A 22,930-nucleotide genomic window follows, 5' to 3' on the forward strand; every position below is an offset into this window, starting at 1 on the left:
CTTAGTGGGCAAAGTAACGTCTCTGCTTTTGAATATGCTACCTAGGTTGGTCATAACTTTTCTTCCAAGGAGTAAGCTTCTTTTAAGTCAGATCAATTAATCATTTCCTTCCAATTTGGTGAAAATATCTATCTAGCTCCTTTCACAGACAATTAGAAACCTAATTCTATATATTTCCTGACACCCTCTAATTGTTTCTCATCATTTTGCATGGGTCCTTTCATTTTCATAACTTGGTAGTAGGCTAATTGAAAGCGAGAGTCGCCTCCTACAGGCCCTTGTCTATAGAACCCATTCCACATGACCTGCTGCTGATACATGCAGGGCACTCAGTAGATGCCAGTGTGAGGCTGAAATCACTTCCTGAGGGCATCCCTATTAGGGTTTAAACTACAGAAATGCCCAAATTGTCATTAATCTTGGAAAGCACTTGCTTAAAGATGACAAAGCTCATTAAGTAATTCAGCAAAATTGTTTGACTGTCTGCCTTGTCCCCATGCTAAACATAAGGGTGAAATCAGGTTGAGTTGGATTGAGAGATTACATGAATGACAAGACAAGAAGTAGAAGCTCTGAGGGCAGGGGACTCTCCTGGCCTCCTCCTGGCATTAGGGAGCCTACAGTCTTGCAGGGGGCGCAGCACAGGTACGTGATAGTAACTCAGTGAGAAAAGGATTGGGATGGTACAGAAGGGATATGGGTGCACTGAGTGAGGATGGAGTGCCTCAGGCTGGGTCAGGGAAGTCTTGGCAGAGGTGATGGTATTTGAGTTGGGCCAAGGAAGACGTGGGCTTCCCTTCTGGCTCAAATGGTGAAGAATCTCCCTGCAATGCAGGATCCTGGGGTTCGATGCCTGAGCCGGGAAGATCCCCTAGAGAAGGAAATGGCAACCCACTCTAGTATTCTTGCCTGGAGAATTCCATGGACGGAGCAGCCTGGCAGGCTGCAGTCCATGGGGTCGCAGTGTCAGACACGACTGAGTGACTAACACTTTCACTTCAGGGAAGACATAGAATCTTAGTAGACAGGGAAGAGAGAGATGAGCGGACTGGGCAGCTAGAAGAGACCGTCCAAGGGTGTATAGTCTGGTGAGTACTGTGGGCTTTGAGATCATCAGAGTGAGGTGCCTTTGGGGGCATGGGAGGAAGTCAGGCCAGAAAGGTAGGTGGGGGCTGGCCCAGTTGCTGACCTAAGGGATGCTGGCCCTGGTTTTCAAATTTTACCCACAGAAATATTTAAGCAGACAGTCTCACTGGAATGCTGTAAGTAAAACAGAAAACAGCCCAGCAGGTCTGAGGTGATCAGGATCCCCTGGAGCTTTGAGGGGTAATTTGAAAAATGCTGCTGTGGCAACTGGGGAAGAAGTGGATGACTATTAATAATGGAAGCATACTTGGGTGGACCAGTTGTTTATAAAGGTAACTAGCAGGAGGATTTTGAACAATTACAGGAAAGGAGACCACAGCAGAGGTAGGGAAGGGAGGTGTCCAGCTTGGCCTCGGGCAGTGGGGAGTGAGGAGGACCCCGATCACAGAGATATGGCTGCAGCTCTTACATGTGGGATCCACATTAATTAGAGACCAAATAACGGGGACCCACCAGAGAGAATCATGGGGAAAACCGAAGGACTTTGGGCACAGTGTCCTAGGGATTGGAGTAGTCAGTGTAGCCAGAGAGAAAACCAGGCAGGACAGAAATGAAACCATGACTGTCTTCTGACCTCCAGGACATGAAGGGCATGGGGCCCTGGGGGGGAAATGGGTAGTCAGCCAGTGTCCTGATTCATAAACTACCCTTGTTCCACTGCTGGGGTGGGGAAATTATAGAGCCAGATGCTGGCAGGGCTGGGTGGAGCTGGTCCACACATGCTTCGCTGGAGGCAGTGTAATTCGGAAAAATATTTCTGGAAAGCAATTTGCCTACCATAGTCATTAAAATGTTCAAACGGCTTGACCTAGTAATTCCACATGTGAGAATTGGCCCTAAGGAAATAGTTCAAAAGGAGGAAAAACCAATGTTCATCCAATCAAAATGTTAATTAATCAATTAATTAGAAATTATACATTGAACTAGATGCATTCCAGGAACCCTGCTAGGCTAGTGACCATGTTCACTGTGGCAGTGTTAACAACAGTAGAACATAGTAAACAACATAAATTATTTAAAATGCTGCAATGGTTTAATACAGTATGAGACATCATATGGATGTTAGACTATTATGCTTTAATGCTAAATGGCACAAGCAGAATTCAGAATGGCCTACTTGCTCCTCTTGCATTTACTGCCTGGGTGTGAATTCTGACTTGTTCTGTGTCCTGGCACCTGACCTTGGCAAGTTCATTAGCGCCTCTAAGGCTCCATATCTTTAATAGTAACACAGGTATAATAATACTATCTCATGGAGTTGGCTGTCAAGATTAAGTGAGGAAAGGTGTTCAAACTTAGCACAATTCCTAGCACAAAATGAGCAGTCATTAAAAGTGAGTTGCTCTTTTAAATACTATAAACGTAGACAAACAGACTGACCGACAGCCTCAAATGGACAGCCCCCACTTTATAGCCCCAGAAAATATGATGTGTGGTTTGTCTTGTATATTTTGTTCAGTATCATTGCAGAAAATCCTATCACTTTGACTGCTCAGTTCTGCCAAGGGAAATCGGAGTGACGGGCAGGCCCTGCTTTCTCTCTTCCCAGCTGTGTTTGGCCAGCGCTTGGATGAGACCGTGGCTTATGAGCAGAAGTTCGGCCCCCACCTGGTGCCCATCCTGGTGGAGAAGTGTGCCGAGTTCATCCTGGAGCATGGTCTGAATGAAGAGGGCATCTTCCGACTGCCTGGGCAGGACAACCTGGTGAAGCAGCTGAGAGATGCTTTTGACGCGGGGGAGCGGCCCTCCTTTGACAGGTATGCTGTGCTCACCTCATCGCCCCTGTGGCCTGCTTGGATCAGAGGACCTTCGTCTACTAGTTGAGCTATGGGACTTGCGTAGATGCTTCCAAAATCCCTGGCTTGCAACAGAAAAAGCCTTTTGTTCTGCTCATAACTCTAAATTTGGGAGCCTGGAGCATGGTTAGAGAAGCATGCTGACCGTTTATGTGAGAGAGGACATGAACTAGAACTAGGGCCTCGCAGGTCAGTCAAGAGGTGTGTAGGATATGGGGGGAGAGGAATGCGGACTAAGGGAGAAAGACGGGACCTAGCTCACGGCACACAATTTGAAGCAGACAAGGGATGGAGAATGGCAGAGCTGGCTGGGCAGACTTGGGGTGGTGGATTAGGGACCGTGTCAATATCCAAGGGTTCCGATGGTCTTCCTTGGCTTTCCAGAAATGGCCAGGGCCAGGACTTCTTGCTTATTTGCGGGATCACAGTCCTGTGCAACTCTGAACTTGATTCAGAACCCTTTGGGAGGGAGTACAGACTGACATCATGGCAGCCTGGTGTTTTCCCAATCTCGTCTATGGAGGTTGCCCAGCCCTGTTTGGGGCATTTCAGGTGTAGTGATGTTTCTTCCACCCTCCCCCCCGCCCCCACAACCACTGCATCTACACAGCTGAAGTTTTCTTCTCTGCGCTGCTCAACTCGCGCAACCCCCACCAACACTGGATACTTTTGACCTGTTGTGCAATATTTGCTCAGTTGCCTGCACGCACTTGTCCTGCTGGCAAGAAAGAGCCATTGTTCTTTCCAAATCAGCAGCCCATAAACCGAGGTTTAGTGAGAGGAGCCTGAACTCTCACCAGTCTCCAAAGATTGAAATCCCCTCAGGAGCTTGTTTACGATGGAGGACTAGGGCTGATCCTGGGACAACCATGAACGGCTAAGTGTGGTACTGTGTCGACCATCTCACCCTCCTTCTCCCTCACCTCCCACTCCAGTCACCAACGATGCCCACTCTCTTTCAGAAGCATTGCTGAGACCCATCTCTTTCTCTCCATTCTCAGCCAGTGTCTTGGTTTGGAGCATCATATGTCTGTCTCTGCTGTCCTTGACATCCAACAGGTTGATTTATCAAGGTGCTGTGTTTTAACAGGAAAGCAACAGGTGAAGATGTTACTGGAATGAGAGCAGGTTACGGGCATCAAATTTACAGAGCGTTCTGGGAGGACCATAAATCACATTTCGCCATCAGGCACCTGTTCAATCAAGTGCACTACCTTCACACTGACTTTTCTTCGTATGTTTTTAGCTAGCTTTGCATGGATCAAAAGATGCAGATGGCTTATTGCTAAAGCAATGAGAGTCAGCCAGGAGGACTGGAGGTGATTATGGGAGTTGCCAAACACCTGCCCGAGGCTTGAGCTCCTACATCTATAAAGTCAGCCTGGGTGGTTGGAGTTGAGTCTTTGATTCCTGTGAAATATTTGGGGCTGGAGGAAGGAGAGTTACACACACCTTGTCTGATTGCTCCACCCCCTAGGAATGAGGAATAGAATTTACACATTCAAAGAAAGAAGGGTCAGCTGAGGCTCTTCAGAGCCGACTCTTGGGGCCACGTGACCCCTAGGGTACTTGTCTAGAGCCTCTACATTGGGCTTGTGTGCAGTTCCACCATCAGATCCCCCGAATTACCTCACTAGAAAGAAGGAAAACAAAGGTGCTCTTATTTGGTAGGTTCTACTGCAGATGTATCTGGTTTTCATTAAACATATAAATAAGAATTTGAAAATGTCTTTGTCTCGTTACTTCTGGGCTGGATACTGCCCATGTATGATTCACTTCCCATACCTATATTTCTGTGAGAAAAGGACAAGCATGCCACATTATAAGGTCAGTGTTACGATGCAAGGGTCGGCAGACCATCTGAGAGGCCTTGGCTAATCTCTGATGGATCAGTCATTGAACTCAGAGGTCACTTGGCTCCTGACTTGTTTTTAGTCTTTGATTAAAAAATATATATATATGAGGACATTTCATTAGGTTGAATAAAAAGCAAACTCAGGAAAAATCATGCTGGAAATTTAGACTATAACCATGATATTTGAGCCAGTTCTATAACCATGGGGGCACAGACATTAAACCAAAAATTTAGAGACAAAACTGTATACTTCTATTGTGTTAAGTGCCCCCCAAAATGAAAAATAGATGGTATTTTTTTTTTCATCTATTTTTAGTTTCACTTTTTCATCATTTTTCATTTCAGCAGGGGGCTTTTGACATGATCTGCTGGATTTAGGGGGCTTGCCTGGTGGCTCAGACAGTAAAGAATCCACCTGCAATGCAGGAGACCTGGGTTCCATCCCTAGGTTTGGAAGATCCCCTGGGAGGAGGGAGACCTTGGCAACCCACTCCAGTATTCTTGCTTTCACCCCAAAATGGCACTTAATCTGAGATACAATAAACAAGCCTAAGGATTTAGCCAAGCCAAGCGGAATTATCTTCCCCTGACAAAATGAACTGGAAAGCTTTCAGTGGATTGTAATAATCTATGATGATTTAGATGGCTAATTGTGTTTTTTGATGATAACTTTGAAGCATCAATCCTGTATCTGTGGTTACAGTCCCTTTCTCTTTTCTAATGTTGGCTATTACCTTCTCCTAATTGAGCTATCTATAAAGTTTGACTTTTTTGTTGTGTTTATCTTCAAAAGTTTCTGGATCTTGATGTATTATCTATACTATTTTTCTCATTTCAAATTCTTTGTTTTCTGTATTTGTTCTGTGGGTGTGTTCTGAGTTTTGGGGGCTGTGCCACATGACGGACGATGCATTGGAGAATGGAGTCGTGGCAGCAGGAAGCCAAATAGGGGCTGGGGCGGAATCCTGGCAAAAGATGATGGCCTTCTGGAACAGGGCGGGGAAAGGAGGGGCAGGACTTAGAGGCACTCCAGGGGCACTTGCAGAGTAAGATTAGAGGATGTGGGGAAGGGGAAGGGCTTCAATCAAACCAGAGATGCCCATTAGGGGCCTTGGGACAAAGGAGATTTCTGGACTTAGGAGAATGCTGCTCTGCAAAGTGTCAGATGCTATTTTCTGGGGAACTTCTCCTGCATTTTGATGAGAGGGCTTTGCCAAGGTATTTTTAGGCAGTGACTCAGCAGGGAAGTCTTTTCCAGAATCCCCACCTTTAAGTGAATAGTCCCCACCCCTGGTTTCCTGAGGGCAGCAGTGGAGCAAAGGCAGGGCTCTGTGCTTGCTGGAGTTCTGCTTTGGAGTTAGAGTTCACGGGCCGCAAAGGCTGGAGTCTTTTCAGAAGGCAGCCCCAACCACCAGCCGTCAAAACAAACCAAAGAGAAAACATTTACATGAAATGTCAAGACTGAGAGCTCCACAGTCAAGCCGTGATGTTCTGGTTTCTGAGGCCTCAAATGCCTGCCTTCACCTCCTCATGCACAAATCCACCCCTCCTGGCCCTCCTCCAAGAGTGGCTCCCACCCAGCCCATCCACTTCTGTATCCCTCATTGCTGATGTCCAGGAAGCACTCAGATCAGCTGAACCTTTTACCACATCACAGCTTTTCAAAATACTACTGGGGCTGTCTCTTACAAACACCAGTTTTTCTTTTTCTTTCTTTTTTAATTGAAGCATAGTTGATTTACAGTGTTTCAAGTGCACAGCCAAGTGGTTCAGTTACACACACATATATATCTATTTTTTTCATAGTCTCTTCCATTGTGGGTTATCACAAGACATGGACTGTCGTTCCCTGTGCTACGCAGTAGTCCTTGTTGTTTGCTAATTTTATATGTAGTAGCGACTTCACTTTCACTTTTCACTTTCATGCATTGGAGGGAGAAGGAAATGGCAGCCCACTCCAGTGTTCTTGCCTGGAGAATCCCAGGGATGGGGGAGCCTCATGGGCTGCTGTCTATGGGGTCGCCCAGAGTCGGACATGACTGAAGCGACTTGGCAGCAGCAGCAGCAGCAGCAGCAGTGTGTATATGTTAATCCCAGACTCCCAATTTACCCCAACCCTCCTCCTTCCTTTGGTAACCGTGAGTTTGTTTTCTATGTCTATGAGTCTATTTCTGTTTTGTAGGTAAGTCCATTTGTACCATTGTTTTAGATTCCACATATAAGTGATATCGTATATTTGTCTTTATCTGACTTACTTTACTTAGTATAATCTCTAGATCCATCCATGTTGCTGCAAATCGCATTATAAGATTTTTTTTAAAGGCAGAGTAACATTCCATTGCGCATATATATAGCACATCTTCTTTATCCATTCATCTGTCAATGGACATTTAGACCGCTTCCATTTCTTGGCTATTATAAATAGTGCTGTTATGAACAGTGGGGTGCATGACCAGTTTTTCTTGTTATGAATGAAATAAGCATATGTTTTTTCACTACTGAGCTTCAAGTTTATGGTATATTCAGACTTATTTTCTCTTACAGAGCTGTGGGATAAATGCAATAGCTCCATAAACCCCAGAGATCAGTAGACTTTTCTTAAAGGGCCACAAATAAAATATTTAGGCTTTGTGGGTCAGACAATATCTACTGCAGCTACTTAACTCTGTTCTTATAGCATGAAATCAGCTGAAGACAATACAAAAATGAATGAGCATGGCTGTGCTCCTATAACACTTTATTTATGGATGCTGAACTTCAAATTTCATATGATTTTTCACTTGCCATTAAATATTCTTCTTTTGACACCCCCCCCCCCAACCATTTAAAAATGTAAAGCCCATTCTTAGCTCACAGGATATACATATAAAGGTAATGGGCCAGATTTGGCTTCTGGGCCATGGTATACCCAGTCTTGCCTCCATCCTCCTTGTTGATAATGTGCTGCCTGGCCCATGCCCTAATTCCTCATCATTCTTCAAATCTTTTCTGAAGCGTCTCCCAGGACTCCCCAATTCTATGTTGGATATCCCTTTTCTACATTTCGATGCAGTCCCAGGTCCTGAACTTCCCTTGTCTTTGCACTAACCACACAGTATTATAATGACTTGGTAACATTTGAGTCTGTACAGCTTTGTTACTCCATGAAGACAGGTCTCTTGTGTGGTTCAGGTATTTCAGGGTTCACTGCTGAAATCCCTATATCTGACCTAGTATCTTGAACCTAGTAGGTTCTCTCAACACTTGCTGTTGAGAGCAAGTGTTGAATAAATGATCATGTAAATATATGAATGAATCCCAGAACTATGTTAAGCTCTCTGAGGGATTAAAGAGAGCAATGGGCCAGAGCTATAAATGAGTTATCACATGAAAAACTATAAACTACATAGAAAATGCTAAATTGTAGTATACTAAGTGACTTAGCCGAAGAATTGATGCTTTTGAACTGTGGTGTTGGAGAAGACTCTTGAGAGTGCCTCGGACTGCAAGGAGATCCAACCAGTCCATTCTGAAGGAGATCAGCCCTGGGATTTCTTTGGAAGGAATGATGCTGAAGCTGAAACTCCAGTACTTTGCCCACCTCATGTAAAGAGTTGACTCATTGGAAAAGACTCTGATGCTGGGAGGGATTGGGGGCAGGAGGAGAAGGGGACGACAGAGGATGAGATGGCTGGATGGCATCACTGTCTTGATGGACGTGAGTCTGAGTGAACTCTGGGAGTTGGTGTTGGACAGGGAGGCCTGGCGTGCTGCAGTTCGTGGGGTCACAAAGAGTTGGACACGACTGAGCGACTGAACTGAACTGAACTGAAGTGACTTAGAGAAAGAAGAAAGCAATGAAGGTTATACAGTTTAACAGGCTTAATGGAAAAGTAGACCTTCAACTTATCTTTGAAGCACTTAGATAGAAGAGATAAAGGAAATGGTGTCGGGGATTGTTATTCCAGAAGGGGGAGTAGCAAAAATATTTTAGTCAAATGTGTCTCTATTAAACTCTGCTGCTGATGTTGCTAAGTCTACTCCTTTGCAAAATTTCCTTTTGGGGATCTGGGATTTTATTCAGTGGATCGCCAGCAGGGAGGTGAGGAGAATTCTGGAACTTTACTTTCAAAAAGCATTGCTTATTTTCTTCCAGAGATACAGATGTCCACACGGTGGCCTCCCTGCTGAAGCTCTACCTCCGAGACCTCCCAGAGCCCGTGGTTCCCTGGAGCCAGTACGATGGGTTCCTGCTCTGTGGGCAGCTCATGAATTCAGATGAGGCAAAGGTTTGTATGTCATTAGAGTAAGTTGTCCTACTTTGGAAGAAGGTAATGGTTACTGAACACTAGTCTGGTAGGCAAGCAACAATGGGTCAGGGTGGACCTTTTGGTGAGATACTTTGTTAAACTAGAACTTTCTCAACAGCAAAAAGTTGAATGAAACCAAACACGGTGACAGTCTTTATGGGATGTCACACTCCAACAAAGAATTGGACTATCATCAAATACCCTCAAGTCACCTTAAAGCCAGTAAGAGAAGGAGAATGCTTCTGAGAAGGTTTCAAGCAATATGGCCTTGCTGAAACCTGCTGGAACAGAAAGACAGACTGACCAACCTAGAGGGCAGATGCAGGGCCTGAGTGTTCTAGCTTTGTGACACCATGCATGACAGGCGTGGGTATATGAGGAACATATGCCAGGGAGAGGAAGGACAGGAACTTTCCTTGGCTCATTTCAGCCACAGCTGCCTGCAGGGCCTACAGTTCCTGTCTGCAACATCACAAAGCTCTTCACCAGCAGGAGTTTTGATCCTCAGGTAAACTGTTTCCTTAAAGGCCTTAGAGTCAACAGTTAACCACATTAGAATCATGTTAAACAAACTAACCAACCAGCAAATAAACCAGTAAAACCCTACTGACAACGATAAAACCTTCATGGTTTTTAATCAAGATTTGCAAAACTAAATGGTCCATGAATGCGTTTGTATTACACAGCTATTAAAGGGGTCTAACTCCCCACATTGGGGGCGGGGGGAGATTTGTGTTTAGCACTACTAAGCTAAAAGCTCTCTCTGGCAAAATGGTGCACGGAAAAACTTGCAATAAATTTAACTTTGACTCTGCCATTTATTAATAGCAAATGATGTATCTTCTGTAAGACTCAGTTTATGTTCTTAGACCAAGAGAACTTTCTACAATGATTGAACTGTTACATAGCTGCACTGTCCAGTGTAGTAACTGCTCATTGTACGTGGCCACTAGGTGCTTGGAATGTGGCTAGTGCGACTAAGGAACGACATTTCTAATTTTATTATATAATAGTCACATGTGGCAAGTTGCTGTTTTATTAGACAGTACAAACTTAGATTTCATAACAGGATCATTTTGAGAACCAAGGGATATGTGTCACAAGTGAGTCACATTTTAAAATTATTGATTTGGGACTTCCCTGGTGGTCCAGGGGTTAAGACTTCACTTTCCAATGCAGGGGATGTGGGTTCCATCCCTGGTTAGGGAGCTAAGATTCCACATGCCTTGCAGCCAGAATCAATCAAAATATAAAACAGAAGCGACAATGTAATAAATTCAATAAATACTTTAATAATGATCTACATTAAAAAAAATCTTTAGAAAATAGTGATGGCAACCCCTGCAGGTACTATGAGTGAAAAGAGGAAAGAAAGTTTGCAGTCCTTCTTCATGGCACATGCACACCTTGTGTGACTCTCTCTGACGTTCAGTGTCATCATGGAGCTCTAACCTTCAGACCTCTCACCTGCCCTCCAGGTTGGTCATCCTGGTCTTGTGTCCCAGTGTGTTCCAGGAAAACCATATTGCTTGAAATCCCAGTTCTCAGAAGCATCCTCCTTCTCAATACATTTGAAGTTGCTTGGGGGGCATTTGGTTCTGGTCCAGTTCTTTATTGGAGTGTTACATCTCTAGCATTTACGAAACAAACAATTATTGTGAGTATGGTTATCACTTAGTTCTTGCCTTAGAGTAGCTCCGAGTTGGGGAGGAGAGCATAATTGCAGATGAATAAAGAAATACACTGTGCAAAAAGCAATGAGCATCTCCATGCTGTTTTTGCAGCTTCCTGTGGACTCATAGTTATTTCAAAATGAAACATTTTTTCAAAAAACATAGAAAACTATGGAGACAGACAGGATTGACTGCCAAAGTGTTGCTCCTGCAGAGATAAACCCCAATTATGTTCCAGGGTCCCATTGCTGGCAAGTGAGCAGCCTCATTCACTGGTGTTGAAATCTCTTCCCAGGCCCAGCAGGAGTTGATAAAACAGCTCTCTCTTCTTCCCCGAGACAACTATAGCCTCCTGAGCTACATCTGCAGGTAAGGGGCCCCTGGAATCAGCTCCATAATTTTCAGCCACACCAGAAAGAAGCCCCCATTTAGAGGAGGAAAGAGTATCTCTGTGAACTCGAGAGATTTTGTTTCAGACCTTTGGAAGATCAACTCTATTCACATACCACTGAGGTAGTTTCCTGTGACCCCAGGATAATTTAAAGGATCCCCTGAAAATCTGATCAACATAAAAAGGAAACATACATCTTCCTTCAAACCTACTCCAGGGCTGCCCAGAATCCTGGGACAGGCATTAGAACCCAGAATCCTTATAATTTTTCTAGAATTATCTCCCATCTTCCTGACTCTGGATCACAACTTAGCACCCAGAGGCATTCATTCCAGGCCATCTTTCTTAGTTCCCTTTCTGAGGACCTTCTGTGTGCTCACTTTGTGGCAACACATGGTATGTGGATTGACCCAGATCAGGCTGAGTTGGGAACCTGGATCTCCATCTCAGACATAGCTGAATTTCTCTTTATTTTTTTAAAATATTTTCTATTGTTTCCCAATTATAAAAGAGATAGATGCTTGGCTTGGAAACCAGCAAAATACAAAGTACTGTATATAAACAAAAATTACCCCAAGTCCACTCACCCAGCAAAAATCACTATTAACATTTGAATGTGTTTCCGTCCGAATGTTGTTGTCTCTGTGCTAGATCTTCACATCTATCAATATAAATAATAAGGAAACAATTTTTATACCAAATTAGAAATATGTATATATGTTAATAATATATATATTTGTAACCTGCTTCTTTTGGCTAAACATTACAGTTTACATTACAGAATTTTCCTATGTCGCAAAATAGGGTTATATATGACTGCGTAATATTCCATAAAGTTTCCTCATTTGGACATCACACCCTTCTCTGAGGATTTCTCCATATTGGGAATTTTATATTGTTTCAGCCTATTCCTTTAAAAGTGTTTTTTAGAGATAGTATTTAGAAATCCCTTTGCTGATCTTTTCAGGGTTTTTTTTGTGGGTTTTTTTTTTGTTTTTTGTTTTTTTTTTTAATAATGAGTCTGAGAGCTTCATGCCTCAACTGGGTAGAATTATAGTGAAAATTCATTGTTAGTTTTTGAGTACCTGCTGAAAATTTGAGATGCTTGGTGGTGTACTCTGAGGATGAGAGCAAGGAGGGATCATGAGTTCCCATTTATGAAATCTCACTATAACATTTTCTTCTCTGGACTCAGCTGGGATGTACAGAGAGCCTGGGAGATAAGCCTGTAAAGTGAAGACTAGTCATGGTCTGCACCCATTTTAGTCTTTCTCATCTCCTCTTAGCTCCTTGCACTGGGCCCTGCTTCATGCCAAAGTAATTTCCTATCCACCCTTGGCCCCTACACCACCCTCAGCAGCTGGGCTGCTTGTTTCTTGTCTTCCTTGATCTTGACTCTTTCGAGACAAAGCCAAATTCCTGTAGTCAAAGCAGACTGGTCCCATTCCTGAGACCAGGAGGAGAGTTGAGACATACCTCTGTGATCTTGTTGGTACCTGGAAGTACTTCCTTGTGGCAACTTCTTGTCTCCCACTCTGGGATATCCTGGCTGCCCGCAGGTTCCTCCATGAAATCCAGCTGAACTGTGGAGTTAACAAAATGAGCGTGGACAATCTGGCTACTGTGATTGGTGTGAATCTCATCAGGTCGAAGGTTGAGGACCCTGCTGTGATCATGAGAGGTACCGCTGGTCCCATGGTGATGGCAGGGGCAGAGGAAGTAATAACAGTGACATCACTACCAAATTGCTCTGCAATTTGCTGAGCATTTTCTGTAGATTATCTTATCTGAGTTGTAAAATAACCCTGTGAAATCAGCAGGCAGTTTATTTTCTGCGTCACAACAGAGCAGAGAGGTTAGAGATTTACCAGTCATCACACAGTATGGTAGGCTAGCACAAAAACGTTTAGCTGGTGTTTCTTAGTCTTTTAGTATTTTTAAACACTCATGAAATTAAAAGACGCTTACTCCTTGGAAGAAAAGTTATAACCAACCTAGATAGCATATTCAAAAGCAGAGACATTACTTTGCTGACTAAGGTCCGTCTAGTCAAGGCTATGGTTTTTCCTATGGTCATGTATGGATGTGAGAGTTGGACTGTGAAGAAGGCTGAGCGCCGAAGAATTGATGCTTTTGAACTGTGGTGTTGGAGAAGACTCTTGAGAGTCCCTTGGACTGCAAGGAGATCCAACCAGTCCATTCTGGAGGAGATCAGTCCTGGGATTTCTTTGGAAGAAATGATGCTAAAGCTGAAACTCCAGTACTTTGGCCACCTTATGCGAAGAGTTGACTCATTGGAAAAGACTCTGATGCTGGGAGGGATTGGGGGCAGGAGGACTTTTAAGGGGACGACAGAGGATGAGATGGCTGGATGGCATCACTGACTCGATGGACGTGAGTCTGAGTGAACTCCGGGAGTTGGTGATGGACAGGGAGGCCTGGCGTGCTGCGATTCATGGGGTCACAAAGAGTTGGACACAACTGAGCAGCTGAACTGAACTGAACTGAACTGAACTGAACCAGAGAGTGCGAACAAATGTAATTTTATGATACCTCAGAAAGAGGCTACTTGTAAAGCTGTGTTGAAAAGACTTCTGAGGCTGTGTCTTAGTTCAGTGAAGAGTCCTGACACAGAGTATTGATGTCTGCCATGATTTCGGGGAGACAGTATGCTTGGCACACATTAGGTATATGTGCAGTAAGAAATCAGATGTCATATTGAGGACCACATTAGGAGAGAAAGATGTCTTCATTTTCTTTCTTGTTGTATTCCCTATTTCCTAATCAAAGACGATGCAGAGGACTATAGGCTGAAAACAACCCTTTGTCACCCTGGTCCCATATGCTTCTGTCTCATCCTTTTCAGGATCCCCTATCCCAAGTAATTAAGAAGGGTCCTGTGAAGAATAACTGAAGTCCTTGGGGGCCATGTGGTTTTAGAGTCAAGTTTAGTGATATCTCATGGGTGGAGACCCTTGAGGACTGCCTGCCCCCTGCCCATGGTCTTGCACTACAAATCTCTTTCTTCTTTCTTTCAGGGACTCCTCAAATCCAAAGAGTGATGACTATGATGATCAGAGACCATGAAGTCCTTTTCCCCAAGTCCAAGGATGCACCTTTATCCCCCCCTGCCCCCCAAAACGACCCCAAGAAACCTCCAGTTGCACGAAGCTCTGTGGGCTGGGATGCCACTGAGGACTCTCCAATTTCTAGGACAGACAGTGTAAGTAACATGGTAAGGTGTAGAAAACCTTCCTCTTTCCATCCAACTCTTCCTTCAGTCCAGGTCATTCCATGTAAGAGCTGCCCTGGGCTGGCAATCTGGGGAGTCCTGGGAGATGCTGTGGCAGTGGGTGCAGCTGGTATAGACTCATTTGAATGCATCTTGAAAGCCTGGCCTCTTTCAAAATCTAGTTTCTGTTGGTATCCTGGAGATGGATTAGTGACGTGTGTGCCCACCCCCCAGTGACTGAGCAATGGGAGTCCTCACTGAAGCCCGCATTAAAAAGGAAACTCTTCCAAATGCAGTCCAGGGAAGTTTGGTAGGGAAATTAATGTATACCACAGTGTAAACGTTTCAGTGAGAGTTGTTGAAAATTCCGGGTGAAAGTCCAGAGAGAACTGGTTTCCTGCTAAGCCATGAAACGTGATTTCTTTCTCAGAGTATGTGATGTGTTTGTGTATTATTTCCCTTTCCCTGATAAGCTGTCTCAGCAATGTCAACCCCCTCCTCTGTACTGAAGGATTGCGGCTCACGTTCACAATGTCAAAAAACTCTGCAGACTCTGAAATTTAGACTAAGGCCAACAATTTACAAAGCTCAACTATTTTCACATCTTTAGAGCAACAAATATTTTTTAAAAGAACATGTGAACTTTACGTAGCAGCTTGATTCTTGATGTGTGACCAAGTCATGGATCTAAAATTCCCAGTCGACCAGGTGTTGTCCATTGCCTACAGTACTGTTAACCCTGTGGATGATGAAGAAAGTATTGCAAAAAAGGTGGTGGTGGTTGTGATTTTTCTTGGGTGATGCCTGTCTGGATACAGTGCATCTTACTAATACTCTAAAATCAAATTAATATTTAGAAATGTTCCTACTTCATGTAGTGAACTCATCCTGGACATCCTTGAGAGTGGCCATTTTGCTCATTTGACAGGTTTCTGTATTTAGTGTAACACTAAAGAGAGGCACTGTGCTGGAGACCTTAAATAGATCACGTCTGGAGTCGTCACCCTTCCTCTGTAGGGCAGAATTTATCTTACACATCTTAGAGCTGAGGTGCTGAGTCTCAGGGAGGTCGACCAGCTAGCCCAAGGTGATGGTAGTAGAATGGCAGGAGAGTGGGACTTAGACCCAGTTTGCATCTCAGGGCCCAGGCCCTTCTGATTCCAGGTGGGGTTGCTGATGCAGGTGATAAGCTGGAAGCCTCGAATGACAGCTTGAGCCCTGACTTTCTGATTTTACACTTAAGGCTCAGTCTTTTTCTCTTTCTTCTTAATTTAATCTAAACATATATATCCATGATACAAAAACGTCAAAACAAAAGAAAAAGATATGTTTAGAACTTCAGCTCCCTCTGCTCTCTCCACCCACCTCATTCTTCCCTGCCTTTATCAGTTCCTTTTTTGTCCTCCCAGCGTTCCTTTATGAAAACTTAAGTAAATAGGAATGTAAACTGTTAGTTACTTCCCTTTTTATACAAGGTACAACATACTCATTCTCTCCCTTTACACACACACACACACACAGAGGCATACACACATGCTACTCTGTATCTTGAATTTTTCTGTTTAATGGCATACCCTGGAGACATTTTCATGTCAATACATAGACAGCAACTTCATAAACTGTGTTTTTGGCAGATGTATGATGGTAAAGAATCTGCCTGCAATGCAGAAGACCCAGGTTTGATCCCTGGGTCAAGAAGATCCCCTAGAGAAGGGCATGGCAACCCACTCCAATATTCTTGCCTGGAGAATTCCATGGGCAGAGGAGCCTGGCAGACCACAGTCCATGTGGTCACAGAGTCGGACATGACTGAGTGACTAACACACATGGTATTCCATTCTGTGCATGTACCATGATCTACTCAGCCAACCCCTATAGATGAGCAAGTTACTTTTATTTCTTTATGCTACAAACAAGGGTGCCACAAATAATCTTGACCATGCTTTATTTCATGCTCAGACAGATATATTTCTGAGATAAATTCCTCGAAGTGGGATTGATGAGTCAGAGAGTAAATAGATTTGTAATATGTAATTTTGATTAAAATTGTTAAATAGTGGTTGTCTTCTTTTGTACATCCACCAGTGATGCATGAAATAATCTATTTCCCTACACTTTTCCCAGCAGAGTATGTTAGCTTTCAGGGGGTGGGGTTCCCATCTGATAGGAAAGAACTGATATTTCATTAATTTTAATTTTGAAGTTTTCCTGTTGTAAGAGAATCCAAACATTGTTTTCTTATGTGTAAGGACCAGTTGTATTTTCCTACATAAGTCATCTGACCTTGTTCTTTGCCTATGTCTCTATTGATTATTGGTCTTCTTCTTCTCAAATTTTATGAACTTTATGTATTAGGGGAAATAGCCTATTGTCTGTGATAGGCATTGCAAATATTTTTGTTAGTTTGTTAATTCTTTTTTGATTTAGCATATAGTGATTTCTGTGGTTTACTTTTAATTTGGGAAATCATGGAAACCCATGTAGATTGAATTTATCAAACTTTTCTTTTATAGCTTCTGGATTTGGGTCATGGAAAAGCCTCCCCATTCTAAGGTTATTTTAAAAGATCTTATTTTAGGACTCTTTCCCACAAGCAATTGATTTCTTTTTTTTTTTGGTTTTGAATTTTTAATTAAAGATATTTATTTCAGTTTTTGTTTTTTTATTGGAATATAGTTGCTTTGCAATATCATGTTAGTTTCTGCTGTACAGCAAAGTGGATCAATGATACCTGTACATGTATCCCCTCTTTTTTGGATTTCGTTCACATTTAGGTCACCACAGAGCACTGAGTAGAGTTCCCTGCACTCTACAGTAGGTTCATTACATTAGTTACCTATTTTATACATAAGAGTGTACATCTGTCAATCCCAATCTCCCAATCCATTCCCCCTCTCGACAACTTTTTTTTTTTTTAACTTTATTTTACTTTACAATACTATATTGGTTTTGCCATACATTGACTTGAATCCACCACGGGTGTACATGCGTTCCCAAACATGAACCCCCCTCCCACCTCCCTCCCCATAACATCTCTCTGGGTCATCACCGTGCACCAGCCCCAAGCAAGGCAATTGATTTTAGTCAGCATTTCACTTCTAGAGCATGAGTTCCTTCAAGTATTTATGTAATATTCTTCTAAAAAAAAATGCCAGGCAGAAAATCAACTAATGTGACAAATTAAGAGATGGTCTTCTTACCTAAACAGACATTTCTCCAAAGAAGACATATAGATGGCTAAGAAACACATGGAAAGATGCTCAACATTGCTTATTATTAGAGAAATGCCAAACAAAACTACAATGAGGTATCATTTTATACCAGTCAGAATGGTCATCATCAAAAATGATGACCATTTACAAACAATAAATGCTAGAGAGTGGGGAGAAAAGGGAACCCTCCTACACTGTTCATGGGAATACAAATTGATACAGCCACTATGAAGAACAATCTGGAGATTCCTTAATAAACTAGGAATAAAATTACCATACAACCCAGCAATCCCACTACTGGACATATATCCTGAGGAAAACATAACTGAAAAATACACATGTACTCCAATGCTCTTTGCAGTACTATTTACAATAGTTAGGACATGGAAGCAACCTGGATGTCCATTGACAGATGAATGGGTAAAGAAGTTGTGGTACATATACACAATAGAATATTACTCAGCTGTAAAAAGGAATGCACTTGAGTCAGTTCTAATGAGCTGGATGAACCTAGAGCTTATTTTGCAGAGTGAAGTAAGTCATAAAGGTAAATATCATATATTAACACGTATATATGGAATCTGGAGAGAGAGTATTGACAGTCGTATATGCAGGTCAGCAAAAGAGACACAGTCATAAAGAACAGACTTTTGGACACAGTAAGGAAAGGAGAGGGGGGATGATTTGAGAGAATAGCATTGAAACATACACATTGCCATATGTAAAATACATTGCCACTGGGAGTCTAATGTAAGATGCAGGGAACTCAAAGTCAGTGCTCTCTGACAATTTAGAGGGGTGGGATGGGGTGGACGATGGAAGGGGGGGTTCAAGAAGGAAGGGACATATGTATACCTATGGCCAATTCATGTTGATGTGTGGCAAAGACCATCACAATGGTTAAGTAGTTATCCTCTAATCTAAAATACAATAATAAAGAAAATACCAAGGACATAAAAGAGATGGTCTTCTGAAGTTTCATAGATGAACCTTCTTTCAAGTTACTCATCCTTATCCTGAGAACATGACACTTGTGTAAAAACCCATGTAACATCTGTGGCCATTTTTTTTTTAGGCCAGTGACTCAGATGCAACCAGCCCCACTGGACAACAGCCGAACGACGGGTGTCTAGAAGACAAAACATCCAGGGACAAGCCAGGAGATTGGAAGCTGCAATCACGAAAAAGGACTCAGACACTCCCAAACCGGAAATGCTTCTTGACCTCCGCTTTGCAAGGTGCCAACAGCTGCAAAGCAGAGATCTTTAAAAATGAATTCTGGTCATCTTCTTCGGAGGCAAAGGCTGGGGATGGGCACAGGAGAACGATGTCTCAAGGCATGCCGCAGTTTTTCGACTCCCAGCGGACTTCTACCTATGATAACGTCCCCACCCAGCCCGGGTCCCCTGGGGATGAAGCCAGTACACTCTCACCCCAGGCCTGTGACTCCAAGAGAGATGCTCTTGCCAGCCTAAACTCTGAAACTGGGCCTGGGAAAAAAATCTCTGGTGAAGAGGAACTTGAATCTTTGCAGAGGATGGTCCAGGAGCTGCAAAAGGAAATAGAAACACAGAAGCAAATGTATGAGGAACAGATTAAAAAGTAAGTCATTCCCAGAGGGGCTTGGGCAGCCGCTTGTTTCCATATTAAAAGCAAATAGGGATTTTTCTCTGCCAAAGGAGTGACATCATGAAACTTCAATTATAGACAACAGTTTCTATAGTAAGTAGTCTGGCCTAATGAAGAACAAGGGCAAAGGGATTGAGATGACCAAATTAGTGAAAGCACTAAACTTTAGATTAAAGTCATGGGAAAGTAAGTATGTAGCTTAAGTAGCTTAACTAGCTATTTCCAAAAAGTGATTCTTTAAGTATCAACATGCCTTAATACCAGCTTCCCAGGTGGAGTAGTGGTAAAGAATGTGCCTGCCAATGCAGGAAACACATGGGAGGCAGATTCGATCCCTGAGTTGGAAAGAATCCCTGGAGGAGGAAATGGCAACCCACTCCAGTATTCTTGCCTGGAAAATTCCATGGACACAGGAGTCTAGGGGACTGTAGTCCATGGGATCACAAAGAATCTCATGCATTTGCCTTAAAACATTAAGAGAAATTTCAAAACTTTTTTGTATTAATGTCATTCACCAACTCTACAAATGTTTATTAAGGCGGCCACTCCTCCTGAAGGGACAAAGTCCTCTGAATCCAAAATTGGGTGGGGGGTGGGGGCTCCCCACTCCTCCGTGGGAGAGGAAAGAGGACTCAGTCTATGATACTTGCTCTAATCTTCACGCTTCAGACATCCCTTCTCATATAATCCCTTCAGTAATCAGGCGAAATAGGTAAAGCCCTCATTTTACAGAAGAAATAAGAGTTTGGGAAGTATAAAAAGGTTCTTAAAGGTTGCACAGCTAATCATTGATGGGGCTGGGATTTGAACCTGGGTCAGCCACCCTCCCAAGCCCACTCAGATTCTACCTCTCCACCACTGGAATCAGTGGCCAAGATCTAGCAGTGTCTCATGAGGTTGCCCTCTAAACAAGAGGGATGTGGAGAACTCTGAGAAGAAAACTAGATTTGTGATGAGCAGGATTCCAGAAAGTAAAAGTGTTAGTCACTCATGTCTGACTCTTCGCAACCCCATGGACTGTAACCCACCAGACTCCTCTGTCCATGGGATTTCCTAGACAAGAACACTGGAGTGGGTTGCCATTTCCTCCTGCCAAGTATCTTCCCAAGTCAGGGATCAAACCTGGCTCTCCCACGTTGCATGTAGATTCTTTACTGTCTGTGCCACTAGGGAAGATGGGAAAGAATCTTCCTGCAATGTGGATTCCAGAGGAATGTCTAATTTGGCTTTAAGAAGAAATGGGCAGAGGTAGGCAATGCTCTGATGAAAGGCCATTACATGCAGCATCGACTAGGCCCTTGAAGTTAGAAGCCAGTGAAAGTGTTAGTTGCTCAGTTGTGTTCAACTCTTTGCGACCCCATGGACAGTAGCCTGCCAGGCTTCTCTGTCCATGGAATCCGCCAGACAAGAATACTGGAGTAGGTTGCCATTCCCTTCTTCAGAGGATCTTCCCAACCCAGGGAGCGAACCGGGGTCTCCTGCACAGGCTGGAGATGGGTCTCCTGCATTGCAGGCAGACTCCTTACCATCTGAGCCACCAGCAGAGCCCAGGGATGGGCTCAAACAGGAGCTCAAGTCTCCATTTAAGAATGTTTCTGCTGTTGGGTAGCATGGAGGCAGTATCTCACAGAATGAAACTCTGAAGCAACTTCTCTAATCACATTCTCCTCACAGGCCTGAAATTCCCTACTGTGGTTTTAAAATGTCATATGTATGCTCATTTTCAAGGGTTAATTCAGCACAGCCTGAAGGGGGACAGACAGGCGCCTGGGATGAGACTAAGATTTGGGGCAATAACAGTGAAAATCCTGGGAATTCAGGAATCCAGCAGATCTTGCACTTTGAGTGGGATTCAGAAGTGTGGGTGGGGCTGGCAAGACCATTGCTCTCTAAGAGCAGCTCCCTGGATTCTCCAAATCTTGGTCTCCAGGAGCCTTCATGAGAAAAGGCTGTGGTCCGTGGTCTGCGTGGAGCAGGATGAGAAGGCACACGTGTGTACACAGGGGCTGGTGACCCATACACACAGAATCTGGGTGAGATTCAGCTGTTAATCAACACTTCCACAGAGCAGGACAGATGTAAGGCTCTAGTGGGCTGAAAATATTAGAGGTGGTATCTTCATTCAAAGACTTTATAGTGTGGTGGAAGATACAAAACACAAAACGACATGAAAAACAACACAAGATGTCACAGGATGGATGATAAATGACAGAAGAGGAGCAGGAACACACTCTGGGAGTTCAGGTTTACTGGGAACTCCTCCTGTCCGGGGTGGGACACACTAGGCGGCACAGGCTGGAGATGGGTCTTGTGATGTGGAAGGTGAAATGGACAGGGTGGCGGTGGGCAAGGCCGGAGGGAGAGTCTAGAGGTCATGCCTTGTCGTCCCATTCTTTTCTTCCCTTCTTTGTAGCCTCGAGAAGGAAAATTATGACGTGTGGGCTAAGGTGGTGAGGCTCAGTGAAGAACTGGAGAATGAGAAGAAGAAGTCAGCAGCCTTGGAAATCAGCCTCCGCAACGTGGAACGCTCCCGGGAGGATGTGGAGAAGAGAAACAAGGCCTTGGAAGAGGAGGTCAAGGAGTTTGTCAAATCGATGAAGGAACCCAAGATCGATGCTTGAGGATCCCAGGAACCACAGAGACCGCCTGCAGAGACCCAGCATTGCTGCCTTTCTTGCTGCTAACCAATAGCCAGGAAGCAACATCACTCCCTAAGAAGGTAGACAACATTTGGAGGGGGAAAACATCACATTTCCCAATAAATAGATCAGTGGAGTTTGCAGGAAGATAAGAGTGAGTGGGAACTTGTGTGGACAGCTCTGAGCCCCTGGGGCTGTATTAGAAAGGATTGCATTATTCCACGGTGGTTTCAGCTGAGTGAAACGGCACCTTCCACAACCGGATGGCTGTGTCCAGTGGAGACTGACGCAGGCCACAGGCAATAGGCTGCCCTTGACACAGGCTGGACTGAAGTGTTAGCTGTGTTTCCGTTGTGGAACAACTTGCTTGGTCAGATATCTGACTGGGATGTCTCTGAGACACAGGGGCCAAAAATAATATTCAGCTTTTGAGTTCTCTGCCTTGGGGGTGGGGAACTGTGTTTTGAAGGGCTGCACCTGCTGAAGCTGGGACCCCATTCTGCCACCCCCCACCATGAGGCATACTCTCCATGGCTGGAAACTCAAAATTAGTGTTAGGCAAAGACAAACCAAGCAATAAACTGTATTTATGAAAGCAAAACCCATTAGAAAATTATATTCAAATAAAGAAAGAAAAAGCAGCAGGGCTGTTGGTAATCCATGCAACACCTTTATGAGAGTAAATGACTCCCCTTCCTGGGGGCAGAGACACCCCTCTCAAGACACGTGGTGAGCAGGACATGGGCTGTGTTCCAATTCCACTTGCATTTCAGGGGCCGCAATTGCATGGGGCACGCCCATGATGATACAACTCTTTTTAGACGCTGGTTGTGAGTTTAGATAGTAACAGTCATATAGTAATATTTTTTCTGTTTCACCAAAATGCATATGATTTTATTCTTTAAATGATCCCGAGGCACTAGAGAAAAGCTGAGAGTTGACTTTTCCTTCTATATTAAGCCAACCTGGCAGAGGCCCTAGGCCTTCCTAGGAAGCATGGTGGGGTCTTTGACGGTTTTTGTGATCGTTCTGGTTGAGTAGTCTCTAAGCTCTTTGGATCATGTACCC

The 22,930-nt window shown here is 43.8% G+C and overlaps 1 protein-coding gene across 1 annotated transcript in view; it reads left to right on the forward strand.

Annotated features, from left to right (window-relative positions):
* The window catches only part of ARHGAP25 (Rho GTPase activating protein 25), a 92,727-nt gene extending 70,267 nt beyond the window's left edge, over positions 1-22,460 (forward strand). Inside the window, exons 5-12 of the mRNA XM_052648823.1 lie at positions 2,696-2,903; positions 8,933-9,065; positions 9,517-9,594; positions 11,055-11,128; positions 12,710-12,831; positions 14,189-14,373; positions 18,670-19,196; positions 21,637-22,460. Of these exons, the coding sequence (XP_052504783.1) occupies positions 2,696-2,903; positions 8,933-9,065; positions 9,517-9,594; positions 11,055-11,128; positions 12,710-12,831; positions 14,189-14,373; positions 18,670-19,196; positions 21,637-21,844 (1,535 nt within the window). The 3' untranslated portion in view covers positions 21,845-22,460. The remainder of the gene's footprint in view (positions 1-2,695; positions 2,904-8,932; positions 9,066-9,516; positions 9,595-11,054; positions 11,129-12,709; positions 12,832-14,188; positions 14,374-18,669; positions 19,197-21,636) is intronic.
* Positions 22,461-22,930: the final 470 nt, after the last annotated feature.

This window comes from Budorcas taxicolor, chromosome 11 (genome assembly GCF_023091745.1).
Source record: "Budorcas taxicolor isolate Tak-1 chromosome 11, Takin1.1, whole genome shotgun sequence".
NCBI classification, from domain to species: domain Eukaryota; kingdom Metazoa; phylum Chordata; class Mammalia; order Artiodactyla; family Bovidae; genus Budorcas; species Budorcas taxicolor.